General features: G+C 39.9%; 1 protein-coding gene across 1 annotated transcript; it reads right to left on the reverse strand.

The window, feature by feature from the left end:
• Positions 1-1,139: 1,139 nt before the first annotated feature.
• LOC117412574 (DDB1- and CUL4-associated factor 1-like) lies at positions 1,140-19,577 on the reverse strand. The gene is made up of 24 exons (XM_058988768.1): positions 19,389-19,577; positions 16,865-17,009; positions 16,364-16,440; positions 16,176-16,249; positions 15,530-15,643; positions 15,187-15,324; positions 14,520-14,984; positions 14,241-14,342; positions 13,553-13,711; positions 13,173-13,352; positions 12,742-12,951; positions 11,775-11,944; positions 11,261-11,385; positions 8,910-10,167; positions 8,408-8,606; positions 8,094-8,176; positions 7,081-7,165; positions 6,355-6,588; positions 6,012-6,105; positions 5,430-5,534; positions 5,236-5,309; positions 4,746-4,838; positions 4,066-4,354; positions 1,140-3,558 (listed from the first exon to the last, which is right to left on the reverse strand). Exons 2-24 carry the CDS (start codon positions 16,999-17,001, stop codon positions 3,491-3,493), a joined length of 4,533 nt encoding a protein of 1,510 aa, XP_058844751.1. The 5' UTR covers positions 17,002-17,009; positions 19,389-19,577; the 3' UTR covers positions 1,140-3,490.
• Between the last annotated feature and the right edge of the window lie 47 nt (positions 19,578-19,624).

The following is a 19,624-nucleotide window of genomic DNA, read 5'->3' on the forward strand; positions in this document are numbered from 1 at the left end:
CAAAAAGACATTGTCACCACGATTTTAATTATTATTTCTTATTATTTCTCTTACTGTATAACTCCCACTCAGATTATCAGTAATAAAGATGAAAAATATGATGAACACAATTACATTTATTTATTTAGGTTTCATTCATGCAAGGGATGTATTTATCTTGAAAGTACTGTACAACAAATTACATATATTCTGGGATTGTTTACTGTTCCCAGGATAGACATTCAGTTTTATTTCAGCAAATCTTAAATATACGGGTTACTCTGAGCACACTGAGTTTAAATGAAAACACTTCATCATGGATAGCCCAACGGAATACCGAATATTAAATTACCTTTACACAATGAAATAACACACATCACATCAGACATTGCCCATTGTCCTCTTAAACAGCTATTATCCTGTAAGTGGTCAGTGATGTGGAAATGATCAAACCTCATGCAGTATATAGATTTAGCGAGTTTGAGCTGTTGGGATACAAGTACACATTACCTCAAAAGTCAATGATTCAGACAGCACGCCAGAACCCAGAAGACATGCAGCTTTCACACGTCCACCTCTGCACACTGTCAGAATGTCTCAAGAAACACAGCAAGACAACAACTAACCTGCATATCCACATGCAACTGCAGTGGAGATTTTATTAAGCAACCCTACAAGGCGAATGTATTGGACATAAATGGTAAAACAGGTTAAGAATGGTTGAAATTGTGTAATGGAATGCTTTATCACCAGTTCTTCCTGTTGATTCCTCTTTCCCTTGCTTGCCAGTGGACAGATGTCAGTCCATTGAACTAACATACAGTGTGGACTGCACCAAGTGACATGATCCAAGCATGCAGCCACTCAGTGTGCTGCCTGACCTCCTTCACAATAAAGCTTACAGGTCATTTCTCCTCGCTTGTGTTTTCTGTTTCAAATCTTGATATGACACTTGCCATCCTAGATTTCTATCCATATTTCACTGCCATGGCTCCCAAAGTATGTCCTTCCCCATGGTTGATAAAAGAAAGGCTTGTACCACAAACATGAAGCACACATTTGCGTAAATGGGCTGGAAGGAAGGAGGGTGTTGAGTTTAACTTTTAATATTAAAGTAGCTGAATAAAACAAAACAATCAAATATTACCACAGACACACGATTCTTTAAAGAATTTATTTAATTTTTTCCTTTTGTAATAAAAATATTTTAGCTACATTCTGTACCAGGATCTTTACAGATCTATTTTGTGGCTTTACTTTTTTATTACAACAAAATGCACACAATAAACAAAATTGTCCCACACTTTGTAAAATGGAAAAACAAACAAAAAAAAAGTAAATCCTGCAAAATATTGCAGATTAAATAAAACTTTGCCCCCCCGGTCCCTCCCTTTGGTTTATTCACCATCACCGGGGCAGTCAAGTTGGGTCTCAAGAATAGAAATATCTCCGAGACCAATGTGCCAGTCTTTATTAGGCCATATAATTTATTTCACAATCTGCAGGCCTTTTCTTTCTTTTTTTTTTTTTTAATATATCCAATGGGCAGTCTTCCAAATGTCATCTATCCAGACATTAAAATAAATTCCTTCACTTCCCTGCCCAACAATGACACCAGCTGGATCTTAGATTTCCTCAATAGATGCATTTTCTTTTTTTTTTCACAAACGTGTTTTGAAAGATTGCTCAAGGCAGCACAACAGATTCATAAAGACACTGGGTTCTCATGTTGAAGTCTCTTTTGGGAATGGAGTTTGTGATATTAGCAACAGACCTTTAGTGAGCAGAGACCCCATACCGGACACTCGCTCCCAGGGCAAGGTATGGTAGACATTAAAGCACTTGATCAGTGTTTATAGCTTAGAACATTCTATATAGTTTCAAAATCAAAATGGTGAGGAACGGGGGAAGAAAGCTATCTTTGAATAGGCACACCAGTGCTACTCACTCAAGTGCCAAAGACTTGTAACCATAAGCAGCAACCAACAGTGGAGTAACAGAACATCAATGATGTCAAATGTTGAGGGGGTGGGGGGGTCACTAAATCACTCCAGCACATAATTATACACATGCCGGATAACTGTGGAGTGAAGGAGATTCCAGACAGGAGTTATTCTTGCAATGTTTATTCTTTGTGGACATGTGATTGCAATTCTGGAATTAAAACTGTGAGCTATACCCGTGTAAAATGTAAAGGACTTCCAAACCATATACAGGAAAAAAATGTACAAGTACAATAATAGTCTAAATTATCATTTGACTAAACTGTAAAAGTTTGATGAAGTTACCCAATAACTCCTTCATAGAATTTAGGAAGAGATGGCAAGAAATCCCCAAACTGATGAATGTGTAATACATCTAGCACTCGCTGTCAACTTGACTTTTTAGATTTCTGCAAGGCAGCATAAAAATTTATCATGAATTGACAGTTTTTCATTCTTTGTTATGGCTGTGACATCACACCAAAAACAAGAGTCATTTTTAAACTTGTGATCATTTTCATTTTTGAACCAAACCAACCGACAAAAGTGCAACGCCTTTGATTCCATGTTACTTGGTGGCATTCAAAAAAATCAAGAGGGCACGCGTTTCTTTGATCATCTATTTTATACTAATTTTACAACCACAGAACTACAACCCTCTTAAAATCTGGACACACTGATCACAAAGCATACAGATCTACTTTATTCCAACTAGTCTTTATAGGTAGCTGTGGTTGTAATGCTGAAAGTTAGAGGCTGTTTTCAGTTCAGTTCTCAGCCAGTGTTAGTTTGAAACACAAAAATCTATTTGAAAAAATGATCAGTCTTGTCTATTTGCTTCACATACAATTGCAAACTCCTTGTATTTTTTTGTGGTTCAGTCATGAATTAAACAGGTAGGAATAAATTGGGATCAGAAAGTACAGCCTTCAACTGTATATGCCTAGTTAAAGGCCGCAAGGTAGGCACTGGTCAAAGGAGCTTGCTCTATTCAAGCCCCACTTCTTTATGCAGTGATCACTGAAACCCTAAAAGAAAATCTAAAAAAGGAACACTTTAACCACCAATTAATTACAAAAGGGGAAGCCTGGTCTTGCAGCAGTACATTTTGTAAAATAGTTCCTGTACAATAAAAAGTGTTCCATAAATGGTCAAAATACTGGTAAATGTTTCCAGGGACTCATTTTTCAAGCACCACACCACATATCATTTTATATAAAACTATTTCTTACTCTTAAGAAATGCTATCATACAAATATCTTGCAGTCTGGCTTATATTTCCACCCTTCAACCTCCTGTGGCCTTACCCTGTTTTTTAGTCTTTCACCTCCAAATGGGTCCTTTGGTCTGGGAGCCCCCTAGAGGCTATGTTGAAATGCTCATTCTGCTAGCTCCGAAATCTCAGATGAACCTCAATTGCCTGATTTTCCTCTCTGTTCCATTTTTATTCTGCAATCTTTTGCCACGTTTTCGTAGACATTTCCAATGAGTGTGTTCTTGGCATCGCTTAGTGGCTGTTCCTGATCTCCTCACTCGTTTAAGGACAAGATGATATCATCTTCCAAATCAGAGTTATCAGAGTTATCTGAGCTGTCAGCTGTAAAGGAATAGAAAATTGCTTTTATCTTCGTTTTTCAACAAGACATACATAACGCATCCATTTGCAAAAAGGGTCCTGGTGTTAGAAACGTCAAATCTACAGTTGCATACTTGTATGAATTGGTATATGATAGACACACTTAGTATTTCAGCCTGTTTGTGTTGCAGAGTATTAGACAGGCAGAAGTTGACCACAGTAAAAGAGAGTAGTACGATTGACTCCTTGTGTCATAGTGAGTGCGTCCAGGTGCTTGAACATTCTCATGGGCCATCCTGAGTATTTTTTTTGAGCTGAAGAAGGAACTCCTTTATTGAGTATACATGAGAACAGGACATATTTATACACTACATCAAGACTGGTACCTAGGAGTCTCGGAGGTGATTTCTGACGGCATATGTTAACATAAGGTGTCAAGTTAAGGCGGGACCTTGAGGTTAATTAAGAACATTGCAACACAATTAACTATTCTGTTGTTTCCTTGAGGGTAGGAAGTCGGATACTCACAGGTCTGCAGAATTAGCTCCACATCTTCGTCAGCATTGTCTGAATCATCATCGGTATCATCATTGTCCTCGCCCTCCAATTCCGCCTCCAGCAGACGTGCCACCTCTTCATCGTCGGAGGGAGAGAAGTCGTGGTCCCCGTCATCCTCATCATCCCCCCCGTTCTCGTTGTTTTCGTCCAGCTCTGCCTCCAGCAGGGGGTCTGTGTCCAGATCATCCAGGTCATCATCAGAGTCATCGTCGTCATCGTCATCATCATCATCATCGTCGTCATCATCCTGATCCTCATCCTGTTGGAATGACATCATGACACATCATTCATAACCTCACTGCTCTACAGGACCCACAATCGTGTTCAATGCAAAGTATACTTCTCTGTCCTACGATATCAACGATACGAGGACTGCCTAAATACTGACATGTTTTCGCCAATGTTGACTGCACCCATAATTCCGTTATAATGTAATATAATGTAATAAATCTAGAATGCCAGATCCAAATACAATGTTATTTCCAAAACTATGAGGTCATTATTCTGCAATGCATAGTATGCACAAGCTGATAAGGACCCTGTAGTCTTTGTTTTAGACCTTTCAAAAAGGATAAATTACATCATCTAAAATCGCTTGCTATGGTCGACTCCAAGACGTAAAGTATCCTACATATTAATAATATTCTAACCTGGTCTTCCTCATCCTCTTCCTCCTCTGCCAGCCGCTGCCTCCCCACCTCATAGAGACGGCAGACAGTGTCCATGTTGAGGGCGTCCTGGTTCTGAAAAATATGTCCAGCAGGCTTAAATGAGTTATTCCTGAGGCCATTTAGAAGTGATCACCTGCAAGCTGATTTGGTCACATGCTTAGTCTCACATTTTCATGTACAGTACAAATGTATTTTGCATTTTTATTTCAGGAATTATTTTGCAAAATAGATGGAAATACAAGCCACTTCCATAAGCAGGATAACTGCCTGATGCCAACGTGTCACTTCTGGAAGTTTGTAATTCCTATCAATAACCACTGGTAGTCGTTTGCTAGTATTAGAGCACCTTATTCTTTTCTGACAATATGAGCACAGACAATACAAATCCCAAGTGAGGACTTTGTTACAGGCATTATTTTTTATTACTATTCATTACTCATTTAGGGGAATAATCTAAAACCATGTTTACCTCAATGACAGCCATGTAGCAATCTTTGGTGTCAGTGCAAAGGTCAAAAATATTTCTTTTCACATCAATGGTCGCTAAAAAAAGAGAGAGAAAAAGGGAGAGGGGCAACTTCATAGATAGTTTATAACTTGGAACAAATCGCTTAAAACCACCACCATCAATGAGCGAACATACAAGGGGTGACTATAACTTACCTATAGGCTTGTAATCTGTAGCATCAAAAGTCCTAAAAGAGGACCCGAAGGGACTTTTCATTCGTTCTTCAACCATGTCATCCTCATCGTCTGCTTGCAGCATAGCTAGGAAACACAGAAAACAACCACCATTGAGCCACATCAGCAGTTATTCTTACTAAATATACGGCCTGTCCCAAGAATGAAGTACACACTATCTCAAGCAGAGGCATCTTTCTGCATCTTGACAGCAGATTAGCACTACTGTATATTAGATCAAGCTCTTATTGAAGGATCTGAATCCACAGCAATTCAGTTAACCCAGGCTCAGAATGTCATTTGCGAAGACTGAACAGATTGCCTGCCATGCAAGGCAAGTTGCCTAACAATTCTGTTTTCCAATAGATTTTACTGATCAGAAACAAACATGACAATGAATGTTTTAAAAACACAAAGATCCGCCACTTCATGGGGATTATATGTTAAATAAAAAAAAAGGAAACAGCAAACAGTCTACAATAGCCAGTCGATTGCTTGCCAGACTATGAGCCAATAGTTTGCAGTGAAACGAGATCTCTTAAAGTAATTATCTTATAATGTCACCTCCGTAGATTACAGTTCCATTGTTATTGAAGACGATTCTGCATTGGTCCAGTGCGGGGACAGTGTGGAGGAGATGGAAAGTTCTTAGGTCCCACTGAGATGGACGGTTAAGAAAGCACAAGAATCAACCATTACCATTAAAAGCATCTTTAAAAATACCAAACAAATCCAAAGACACCTCAATGGTGTGCAAGTTGCACACAGCTCTTTTACTTGAAGATTCCCAAGTAAACAGGTTGTTCATCCTAGCCTAGTCTGGAGATGCCCAGGACTTAAACAAGGGAAGAATGAAAATTAACTTTGATTTTAAATTTATGGCATTTATCCATTACAAAAAGGATACAATTTCAGTGTTGACGATGACTTCCAGCCCATTTGGGTGGAAAACTCCACTGATGTTCATGTTGAATTTATCAAACTTGTGGATCGCCTGCGCAGAACGCACATCCCACATCACCCCATCATTCAATACCAGGTCATCAGTGGGGTTGAACGTGGCACAGTTCCTTTTGTAGTTATTCGAGAGGTCAGGATTATTCAGTGCAAGGATATTCTGACCAGTCTGAATATCGTAGATCTTAGAGTAAAGAGAACAAAAACACAAGTCTAAGCCTTACTACATTGTCCTGTCTATGTATGTATATTGCTATAGAACCAACAGTAAAGCTTATTAATTATATTTACAGTTTTATTCAGTTTGTAAGTAAAGAAACATAACAAGCAAACTCTAGGGCTAACAACCTGAACAACTGTGCCATTCTTATTTAGTTTGTGGTCAGCCCCAATCAACACTATATCCTTACTGGCTACAAACATCTGTATGTATTGTACATGTATACACTATATGGATTACTGCTATAATACAAAGCCCATACAAAAATTAATAAAAAGATAGATGCATAATGGCACAAAAGTCAGAATTTGTGTGCATATAGCCAAATTATGCCCACCCCCCATTTGGATTACCATATGGGTAATAATTTAAATAGATTGTTCTTGACACTCAGAGGGAAGTATTTTCTAAAACAATTAATTTTGTTAATCATCATATTAAAAGAAAAAAACTCACATGAGCAATATCTTCCTTTGTTCCAATGACTCTGTCCTGAGAAAGTTTACTGAACTCAACGTAATGATCATCTAAAAATGAATGTCTGCAAGTAAGACATATATTATTTCAGTATTGGTTATTTAAAAAAGGCACAAAATAAAATAGAGTCAAAAGGCATTCACTTCCAGCATCACTGTTTCAATAAAACAGTTTAAAGGGGTTCGATGAAACAGCTGAATATAATTTACTGAAATTGACCATTATCCATGAAATTCTTTATTACAATATCAAATATGTAACAAAACGAAAGGTCATCGCTTATTTAATATACTGAGCATCAAGAGAAACTTATCACTTATACTTGGATATAATTCACTAGATGTGACCAATAAATGACAAACTGTTTTAGAGCAGGTGCAGTGACTTTTTATTGTGCTGATTAACAATTGACATCACGAAGATGCTGCAAAATGATCTGTCGATCTTGGGTAGGTGTTGTGACTCTTGGTCACCCAGTTCGTGGCCTGTCATTGACAGAGTGTGTCTGGTTATACCGTCTCGCCAGGTTTGAAATCGCTGGCTGTGAGCACCCGTAGACGGTGAACCACAGTATGCTGCCCAAGTTCAGCCTCCAACATGCCGATTGCACAAAGGCGCTGCTCTCTTGACAGACGTGGCATATTATTTTTTTTCTGTGATTTTCTTTATTGCTTTTATTCAAGCTTGCAATTCAACAGCTGAAATCACTCCATATCCAGTGGCCAAGCAACTGTCTCACTAATTAGGTAATTAAGTGCATATGATTCAGTCATAGTCACTCAAGCGTGTCATGGTCAATGATGAATGATCGAGTGATTAAAAAGAAACCAAAAACATTTTGTCAATGTCCATAATTTTTTCATCCCCTATTTATTATTATTTTTTAATAATGTGTTATAATAGTGATAAGTTTCTTTTGATGCTCGGTATACATTACAAGTTGAAAAACAATCAGTACACAGGCATTCACCACATTCTCTGGAAGTACTTACTTTAAGTCAAAGACTGATTTCATCCCCCAGAGAGCCGAGAGGGGGTAACTCCACGTGGTTGACGTCAACAACAATGAGCCATCCTAGAGAAAAGGGGGGGGGTTATCAAATGGAGACAGAAATGGCTTGTGGGCCCAGATGCTTCAATGATTTCTCCTTTGTCTAATGTTCCAACTAGGAGGAGTTTTGTTTCCCCAAATATCCATCTCTATGCCAGCAACTGGGGTTTACATTCAATTGTGATAAAACCTGCTAAAGGCTTTCTTCAGCACAGGTTACTAAAAGTATCTGAAATGCCTTGCTGCCATACTTACCCTTGATGGTTCAAGGTGAGTGATGGCAGAGTTGTGGCAATTGTAACTGGCCTCTTCCTGCCCGTTAAACACATTGTAGAGCTTCAGCTGTCCTGTGCAGGTCCCGAGCATCAGGAAGCGTTCCCGAGCAGAGAACGCACAGCACATGAAGCCGCTCTCGTCCTCGTCTGCCTCCCGGAACACCGAGATGGGACGAAATCTATCAAGAGAATTAAAAAAGGACACGTGAAGACACTGTGGTGTTAAACTTTATATGTAAGAAGTAAAAATAAAAGCGCATAGGGCTGAAATCTTTTGTCAAGGCCGTTTTTTCTTTCTTTTCTTTTTTAAATAGAGTTATACCGCAGTAACATAACGTATTTAGCATCTGGATTTTAGATATGTAATATATCACTTATATAAGTTCATGTACAAAAACTAGCAAGGGCATACAAAATATCATAAGGAAAATTACAGTACATATCTTCCCTACATTTCAGTAAAATACCCAGTGTGTTATTACCTGCTGTAAATAAGATGTCTATCAAAGCAACCACCGTCCACCCCCCCATATTTGGGATAGACTACCCTCCGGGTGAGGCGGGAGGTGAAGTTGGTGGGGGCTTGGCGTCTCTGTTTGGGCTCAGGGCACTGGTGTGGAGTGAAGAGGGAGAAGGGGGGGCAGGTGGTGACAGGATTTTTGCAGCGGGCATGCTGCTCCCGAAGGTACTCTGTAATGATACTGTCCAAGGAGGGTGGAGAGGGTAGGTGCCGGTCCAACTGCTTTTTCATCGCCGGGCTCTGGCTGTAGGCGCCGTGGTCCGACTTCTGCCGCAGGATCCTCAGCTTCCTGCCGTTGCAGGGGGACGGCCGTTCCCGAGTGAAACTGATTCGTCCGATCAAAGGAGAGCCATTGGCATGGGGGACCACAGCAGACGACTGTGTTTGAGAGGTAGAAGGCCTGGCCTGGGCATGGCTGGTGGAAGGGGTAGTGGATAAGGAAGAGAGGGTGACCAGCCTTGGAGACACCCCGTTAGCCAGACGAGGTGTTCGAGGGAGCGCTACAGGAGATGCAGATGCGGCTACAGCGTTGAAAGTCGAAGAGTGAGACAGTATGGCCATGGGCAGCTCAGCCTCTTTAGTAAGGACCGCGGCAGTGTCGTGAAGCCCCTTGGAAACCAGGTGGTTCCTGACGAGCAGCAGGAGTTCCTTTTCAGGAAAGGATATCCGCGACTGCGCCACTACATCTGCCTTCTGCAGCCTGGCCAAGGAGACATCTGCCCCAATAAGCAGTGGCTTCCCAGAGATCCTCTCAATCAAATCTGCAGAATATTTGCAAAACTTGACATGCTCGTTCCGTTTGTCCTGCAGCACAGGCTCCTTCATCAACTGCTGGAGCTGTCCACTGCTGAACAGAGGCAGCTTGCTGATGATCTGTTTTACTGTGCTACTGCGAGAAAGCCCCATCAGTGCCTTGCAGGCCAGCGCCCTGATCTGGTCAGCGTCTGTGATGGGCATCTTGACAGTAAGCAGGGACAACAGCACCTTGATGCCGTTGTTGGACTGCACCACGTTCCACATTTTGGTCAGCACATTCTCTGTGCTCTTGGGGTTCTGGGGAAGCTTGCGACGAGGGGTCCCGGAGATGAACTTGCCAATGCTGGAGATTCGTTTATCGGGCGCGCACACGCAGTTGATCACCACCTGGAGAGCAGACTTCTGGATTTCTGCATCGTTCACAAACACCTCACCCTCAGCAACGCCAAGGATTATACTCATTCCTGCAAATCAACAAGGCAAGTAAAATAAGAACAAGCCTTGGAATATTTCAAACCTAGAAGCCACAATGTTAATTAAGGGTCTGATACAAGAAAACTTGACTGATTGCTAAAATATGTAAAACAGGTTTCAGTAATATGACCGCCTAAAGAGGTGCCCAGATTTACACTATGTGACAGATCATATTAAAACTGAAATACACTTATTCTGTAAAAAAAAGTATGCATAAAGGGATTGCATGTAATTACATTCTAAGAAACAGAACAATTCTGGTCATTCTTGAATATTCTCTCATTAATGTTAGCAAGAAAATCTACAAGGCAATAAACAATTACCTGCTTCGAATGCTTACATAACTGTACCCTCCTACCCTCAAAAATAATATTCAAATCCAATAAAAGCATGGCAAAACTGAAACGGTATTTATTCCAGTAATAATATCCAATCTGAAGAGTGAAATTGGAAATCTGGTTGTAAAATACTACAAAACCCCTTTAATATCCTTTTAACATTAAAGGAGCATAGCAATATTAACAAAAAATACTGTCTGGCTAATAAAAGGGGGTACTTTCATTAAGGGTACTTGTCATCGCTGGTTGTTATTTTCATCAGAAAATAATCCTGTCCACAAATCTTGTCTATTGGTGACACAGCCAGCTTTAAATGTTAAAAAAGGAACCTTACTCTAATGTATAAATAAGGGCAAACAGGGCTGCATTGCAGCTGAGGCTACAGAGCTTCATTATAATTTTAAATAACTTAAATATGTATAATTTATTAAGCAGATTTTTTTTTTTTCCCTCCAATTTGTTCATAAATCACTTAAAAGTTGCATTGCGGTAAAAGTTACACTGAATCAAATGAGATAACCAGCACTTCTAGGCAAAGGCTCCTGTTATCAGAGAGAATGATTTACAATTTCTAAAAAATGAGCCTTTACTGGTGTGTTTTATTGTGTATTGATGCAGTTCTGCAATTTACATTGTGGATGGTGTATCTGAAGAAGTTATCCCTAGGCAGGAACTGAACTTGTGACCAGTAAACGTATGAGCTAGGCAGGGCACTGGAAGTGGCAAACACCCAGGAGGTACTGACCCACAGTGGAAACCGTTGAGCCACTCTCATCAAGCACATCCACAGGCTCGGCTAACAGCAGCTGGGTTTTCGGGACCACAGTGAGAATGGCGAGCACGTCCAGTGCATACCGTACTGTATCACTCCTTGGGTGAGAAAAAATACAAATAAAATGGGAACTAAACAAGTACATGTATCTGGTCACTGCAATCGTGTTTTGTACTCTATTGACATGACAGGCAGAAAAATCCAAGGGATGTAATAGCTATTAAATAATTTATATTCACTCAACTGCATGAGAGAATGGGAGAGCATCTTATTGTTAATCAATCTGCAGAGTCAGAGACTCAGCTGTTTCAAATATGAATTTGATGATAAAAAAGAGAACCTCCAATGTTACTGTTAAAAAAGCTATTTTCATGCTCCTCTTTTACAGCTTTATTATTATGCTCTATCATTTAATTACTTTATAAAAAAGACACAAAATAAAATAATATAAAAAAGTTAGGCTAGTGTGATTTAAATACAAATGTACCTTCCATAGTAGGTCCTCCAATCACAAGCTATGGAGATTAGCTGCAGCATGAGGTGGATACAAGAGAGCCTGTGGAACTCTTCAGCTGCTTCCCAGTAGAGCCGAGCTGGACCATACTCTATTAGAAACTCCATCATCTCCACAACCTGTTCACGGGTATATGAGCATGCCTGCAAAAAACACAAAACACACACAAAGTCACAACTGGGAGCCAGCTAGCAGGTACTTCCTTTCCCAACATGCCATTAGCCACCACAAAAAAGCCAGTACTGACAGGAACTGTATAATGCCTTCTCTGATTCAGCTGGGTTACATTAACAATGTACTTTCCAGCCTTTTCAATCCCAATAAAAAGGGTACCACCAGGGTTACAGAGTTGAGAAGGACAGGATTACAAATGTTAAGAAGCTAGCAAGTACACCTCAAAATCTCAATTACTTCTTCAATGAAAAGTGCATAGCCACCATGTCTAAATTCAGCCTATGGGGAGCAGTAAGCATGAGCTGGGGGCAATATAACACTATACTAGAATATAAATGTGTTATTAAATTAAAAAACAATGGCCAAACGCTATGCACATTTCTAGGTTAAATTTAAGTTGAACTGACTGTTTAGAAATTAGGTCTAAAAAGCTATACTTTATTTTCAGGTGGAATTGATTTAATAACAGATATTGTTCAGTACAGCCTTCAGATACTATATAAGGTTAATCTGTTAATCAACCCCACTTTAATGTGAAACATGAAAAGTAGTAAATTGCAACGTTTAGATATGTGCTTTAGATGGCTGTCATGTTAGGTTCAAATACAGCACAGCACATAATAGCTAGCAATAGCATTTTTAAATAAAGTATTTCATTGCTTGTAAAAGTTATAGAATGATAAAGCAAAGTTGTATAGTTACTGTTGTAGATTTTCTTATGAATCCCTCATTGGTGTTCAGTAGTTTCTTAAACTGTTCATCTCACCTTATACTGAGGCTGAGGGTGAACGGGAGCGCCTCCTTCTGTCCGCTGCAGGGACTGCTTCACTTGTTCCAATTTGATAGCCAGATGTGCCTCGAAATATCTGCGTAGTGCCATGCAGGTGTGCTTGGCCGTCTGTCGGCTAGCGAAAATCTCATCGTCACTCAACAGGGCTCCCTGATCTTCCAGGTTCAGGATCTCTAGGGTACTAATCTGGAGGAGATAAATATACACATCTAGTGCATATCTAGTGGACTGTGTGAGAAAGTCAAGTCAATTCTTTACCATGGCCACTGAAAACCCTTTAAAAACAACTGTTATTGGATTTTCCCAAGCTGTGTCCGATGGCCGGACGCAACTGAAAACATGTACATGTATATAGATGTTGGATTTAACAAGTTGAAATAAATAAAGTTAGTGTTTATTGGACTTACCAAGTTGACAAGGCGCCGCAGACCATCTTGTTTGTCAAAGAGCTCCAGGACGGCACGGAAAGCAAAGGAGATGGAGAAGAACATGGTGGCATGGCAGCCCCCTGATGCATGGGAGCACTCCAGCAACCACAGGGTATACCCAACCACATCTGCCAGGATACTGTGAGGGAGCATGCACACCTGCCAGCGACAAAACACCGGATATGAATTACTCCCCATTAACTGTATTTAACAAACATTTTGTTAAATGTCCTGTTGCTGTAGAATTCAATGCCAATAAAAAGCAGAGTAAAAAGATCAAATCCTCACATGAAATCAAAGATAATACCTAACCTAAACAGAGGCAGGTTACATCAGATTGCAAGGATGAAAACCCTCACCCTCTCCATTGCATCCTGATTGTATGCTAGGTAATACAGACACAAAGACACGCCAGTAGCTGCCATGGATGGTCGAGGTATTTCAAGCAACTTCTGAACACCGCCATGTCCAACAAACTCGGCAGCAAACTTTTTGTGGAGGAGCAAGGAGGCCAGATACTACAAGGAAGAGAGAAAAAAAAACACAATCCTAGCACAGTTTGCACCAAACTCAACAATGCTTGCTCCCCACCCCCCCCATTCACCATTAGGCTTTCTAGTCCCAAGTTTTTCTTCCAAACACAGATCCAGTTCATGCTCCCTGCAGCAAAAATGTTGGTGCTTTGATTGAAATCAGTGGTGGATAGCGGGAACAGAAAACCAGCATTGCTGCAGAAGGGAGTGTGCGTGTGTGTGCGCTCTGGATACGCAGCAATCCTCTCCTGTCGAACGCTCTCCAGAGTAATGTATTGCTCACTTGATTTATGACCCATGATGTGCGATTAAAAAGTCAGCAATATGTTTAAATACAAAATGCCGAGATAGGGAAATACGGGACACAGCAAAGGTAATGGAATGTGTTTCTTCTAAACTCTGCAAGGTGTTCTGCACACTTTAATAAACCTTTACAATGTTACATTTTCAATCTAATTAGAATGGATACCAAGATAAATAGCAAGAATACCAGCACCAAAAACTATAGCAATACCTTCAGAGCTTCAAAGGTAAGCTGGACATCATTGGTTTGTTTCAGGTCAATGTAATACATCAGTAGCTCCCGGGCACCAAGCTGCATAAACACAGCCAAAAGCTGCAGACAAAAATGAAGACATCATGATATATGTATCTAAAAAACATCTTAAAACATCAGCAAGAGACAGTTCATTTGGCGACATCTCAATCCCTAATTTAGTTTGAAATTCTGTACTGCTCATATGTTGCATAAAGAAGAATTCAACAGTTGAATAAGCACAACAAGATATCTAACCTCTTGGTACTCCCCGAGAGGCGTTAGGTACTGCAGAATCAACTTTTGCTCTATGGCTGGGGTTAAAGGGTAAAGGTGGTAGTTGGTCCCAATCACCCAGGGAGACATCTCAGACCAACTGCTGTTTGACAGCTCAGTGAATACCCGGTCTGGTTCCGGAATGGAAAAGTTCAGTTTCTGTTTTGCTTTCTTTGCATTCTTTCCAGGTCTTCCATGCTTGCCATCTTCTCCATCACAAGGAGGTTTAGTGGCAGAGTTCACCCTGCTGCTAGTCTTGTGAGTCGAGTTCACTTGAAATGGGAGTTCACTTTCTTCCGATGCTTCTTTCTCCTCTATATTGTCCAAAGACACGTCACCAAAGTTAACATCCACGGCCTCTTCATCGACAGTGAACATCTTCCGTGGACTTGGCCGCTTAAACTCCTTTTCCTGCAGTTCTCGTAAACGCTGCAGCATTAGCGGAACCTAAAGAAAGAAAAATAACCATTTAATATATAAAGATATTTAGACATACCAAGATTTTGCCCAGGGGTTTCCTATCCCAATATACTGCTACTGGTAGAAGACTTCTGGAAATATATTTTTGTTAGCGGTGTGTAGCTTAAATTGGCTGGTTAACATGGATTAGTTAAAATACAAATGTGAAAAGAAGGAGTGGTGCACTCACCAGATGAGAGTTCTCCTCCCTGTAGTTTGCAGCAATATCCTGGTTCTCCATGGCCCCAGCCAGAAGCCCGGTTGCATAGGTCCTCAGTGGTTGCTCTGCTTCTCGCGCCCATTTAAACAGCTTTTCAACAATCCCCTCCTGAGGGTGAAACACAAGCAAAGCTAATTTACAAAGAAAGGATTCCCTCGATAATCCATACATTCTTATACACAGAAAGAAAGCCAGCTCCATAACTGGAAGATCTATGCCAACTTTCCAGGCCACTAGAAAGACCAGGGAAGCCCACAGACAGGTCCTGAAAGTGGCACATGACCAATACTGAGTTGCTGTCCAAAGTTCCTACCTTCTCCTGGAAGACAACAGCAGTTTCCAACCCTGGCATGATATTCTGCAGGAGACGACAGGCAGCTGTGTTTAAAGATGGCTCTCTGCTTGTCATCACGTACGAATTTACCAGCTGACAGGAGTAGAAAATAAACACATACATAAATACATAAATAAATAAATAAATATCACACAATGGTGAAAGGGAGTAATTGATTAAAAAAAAAAAATAATAATTGGCACCAGCTGAAGCATTTGTCAACTTGACTTAGTTTTTTATATATTTATTCACGACTGTTCAAAGTTCTTTGAGTTAAAACGTATGTTACATAGGAGGCTGTGTGGTCCAGTGGTTAAAGAAAAGGGCTTGTAACCAGGAGGTCCCCGGTTCAAATCCCACCTCAGCCACTGACTCATTGTGTGACCCTGAGCAAGCCGCTTAACCTCCTTGTGCTCTGTCTTTCGGGCGAGACGTAATTGTAAGTGACTCTGCAGCTGATGCATAGTTCATACACCCTAGTCTCTGTAAGTCGCCTTGGATAAAGGCGTCTGCTAAATAAACAAATAATAATAATAATAATAATAATAATAACATACCTTCTCTAATGTAAAGTTTATTACACCACCTTTCTCAATGCAGAGTAACACAGTTGGGATTCTCTTACCGCATTCATGAAGTCATCATTCTTAAAAAGAATTTTAAGAAGCTGTCCCAGCATGCCCTCTGGATCAGCACGTCCTGCAACAGTAAAAAAAATATCCATTATAAATATTATGCAGGATCAAATTTACAATGATGATGCTTGGGCAATACTTTGAAGAGAAGTGGCAAACATGTGCTCTATAGTCTTACCTGGATGCCTGTCGTCAAAGGGGTCAGGATCAGCTTTATGATACTCTTCTGTCTCCCTCTCAATCAGATCCGAGATCCTGACAGACATTGAAGTTTTACAGATTTATACAGTGCACTAGCTCTACATGCACAAGTAGGGTTATTGTGTGATTATGTAAACAGCATTATTAGTTTGACAAAAAGCAAAGTAAGAGATGCACATCCATTATAATAAGCAACAGATCAGGCTGGGTACAGCATCTCCAATGTATTTCATTTCAGCCTCACTGCATCACTTTAGCTCTACGCCTCCTCATTGCTTTTCTAAGGGTCAATGGCATTTACATGACATAATGAATGCAAGCAGGGTGGGGTGGTAGGGGGGAATAAGACAGTATATGAATGGGAAGCAAATCAAATGTTGTAGATAAATCTGCCATCATTGGGCCCTTGTGTTTCACATGGAGGTTGTCAATTGGATACTGGCGTAAACAGTAGTGTTTTTCTGACTCCCACACTTACTTGGTGAGAATGGGGACCATGTCCTGCCCACTGCCATGCTGTTCCCTTTCCCACTGCTCCAGCAGTGAGGAAAGTTCTGCTTTGGAATCTACATGTGTGGAAGCCAAAGTCGAAGCTGAAGCCGAAGCCGAAGCCATGGCTAAGCCTAATGGAGAAAGCACATCAAAATTAACAATCTGTTCACTTAAGTTTCTAAACACACTGTGTACCATTCAACTGAAAAATGTATATAATTATTAAACTTAACAAGCCTGTGTCATTACTGCTCCAGCAGATGTTCTACCACTACCTAACAGCAGCATTTTATTTGTAAGCAGAAGAGACTGAAAATGGACCATGAAATTTTACATTGACATGCAAATCTGGACTGAAGATTTGTAAAGCTCCTATATTAAAGCATAACTCATTTATTGAAACAGGCCTGTGGAACTGCACAAAAATGAACTGAAGGTACATTAGAAGTAGTGCTGCACGAAAGGATCCAGTTTGTTGAAATAGTGATTATTGCTTTAATTACAGTATCAGGATGCATTCTCAGAATGAGATTCCCCTCCCGAATACTATACATGTAGCTTTGAATAAATTTCATCACTTACTGACTATAAGCTCTGCAGAAACTGAGAGGTACTGTAGTCACTGTGTATACCCACAATTCAACATTTCATCTCAAATGATGTTCAAGATATGGGGTTTGCTTGAACAAAAACACTGTTCTAATCCAGACTAATATAATGAAAATAAATATTACAAAATTGGTTGCTGCCGATACATGTACATTGCTTAAGAAAAATGAATAGCTTCCTGAATTTTCAAATTGAAAAATGAAAAAAGATTGCGTTCAGGGTTAAAGCCTTAATTGACTTGATATTTTTAGTTTGGTTGCAAAGAACCATTTTGAAAATTGTAATTTGTAGCCATAAAGGTCACAGTGACAGATTTATGTTTCCACTGTAAGGAATAAAAAGACAAATCTCTCTGTTACTTGTAACCTTTTATACTTGATTTGCAGGCCATCAATAAATGTGTCTCAGCTAGTGGCTGGCAACATCAAAGTCTCACAAGGAACATGGATAATCTAAGATGATCCAATGAATCATTTAATTTCATATTCGGCTACTATCCACCCGACAATCATGTCAACACAATACTTAAATAAATAACAACAACACAATAAATTAAATACAAATCCCTATGACCTACATCCATACTTTGTTTGATATGCATGCAGACAGTCTGAGATTCTAGTATAAAGAACTTGCATCTAGAACAAAACCAGCACCTTTCACACATATGGCCATTTAATTGAGACAGCGCCTATACTGGAGAGATATCAGGAAAATGAATTATCCCACAGAAATTTTACAGTAAGCACATTAACCACCAGAGCCTATGTGAAATTATATGTATTTTGATTTATCAGTTACCTTACCCCACCCCCCAAATTGGTACTATGGTACAGACTCTGTACATCACACGATCGTACTCGGTATATCACACGACCGTATACAAAATAGTACTGTATAATATGCTGGTTTCAAATCATTGCAAATTACCAGTTAACACTGCAGGAAACCTGACTGTGGCAGCTGGGGCCCGCAACAAGCATCTCTCAGGATGGCCGTGTCTCTTAACTTTTTGCTTTTAAAGACGATAGTGAAACAGCCACAAAATGTACTTACACTGTACAGTACAGTACAGTGAACACTGCCGTCCGGTAATGAAAAAATAACAAAAGCGATAAAAAATAATGATAATAATCATATCCATAAATAAATAAAAATATAAAAGCAAAACACTTTCTTATTGTGCGTTTTTACAAACTGATCACAGATATGTCTTACCCCTAGGGGCACAGAAGATACTGTCGCCGTCAGCGTTTTGTGGAGGGATTATATCACTAATCAATATACAGTATAGCAGAATACTACTAGTACGAGTGACTGGAGCATTTATTCAGATCAAAGTGAACAACCTATAACTCAGTACTTTACAACCTGATTTCGGCGCAGGGGAAAACAGCACTGTATCAAGCTTAAGACAAGTTATTGATTTATTTATTTTTAAATAATTTCAACCACTGGCTTACTTCACTTAAGTTAATGTACACACTCGATCCAGACTCCAGCGGTCAAATAAAGTTAGTTAACATTGTTTATTTAACGAGAATATACCGGGATGCACGTCTTATTCCGATGTCAGTATCAGGTGTCTTTAAACTATTAACTACCCCGAGTATATATGTACTGATATTATCACATTGAGAAAACCGCTTTCATTTAAATTTCATATCATACAATTGCATTGGCCTGTCCGGCCCGATGCATTTGCACTTAACAAACAACAGAATATCATTACATTTTTGTTAAAAAAACAAAACGATTCTTTCATGTTTGGTTATAATTAGTGTTTTTCTATTTCTCTTCCGTTATGTTGCCCAAAAACTTATACAAACTGACTAACACACTATCTGCTGTGACAGACAGGCAGGTTCACTGAGTCCTAATAACAAACAGACAGGTCTTACCTCTGGGTCTAGCCAGATTTCCCCCTCGCCCTCTTTGAATATCCCCCTCAGCACCCTCCGAAATCACAACGTTGCAAATGCGCACCAGTTATCAATATTTTACAAAGATATCGTGTGATTATTTTCACTGCCTTTTATGAGATCACTCGCTTCAGCTCCCGTGTGCGCTGGTTTATTATGGCGACCACGTTCTCCGCGTCACCACGCCTGCGACACTGCGCGGCTGTTTTTAACGT

This window comes from Acipenser ruthenus, chromosome 16 (genome assembly GCF_902713425.1).
Source record: "Acipenser ruthenus chromosome 16, fAciRut3.2 maternal haplotype, whole genome shotgun sequence".
NCBI lineage: Eukaryota > Metazoa > Chordata > Actinopteri > Acipenseriformes > Acipenseridae > Acipenser > Acipenser ruthenus.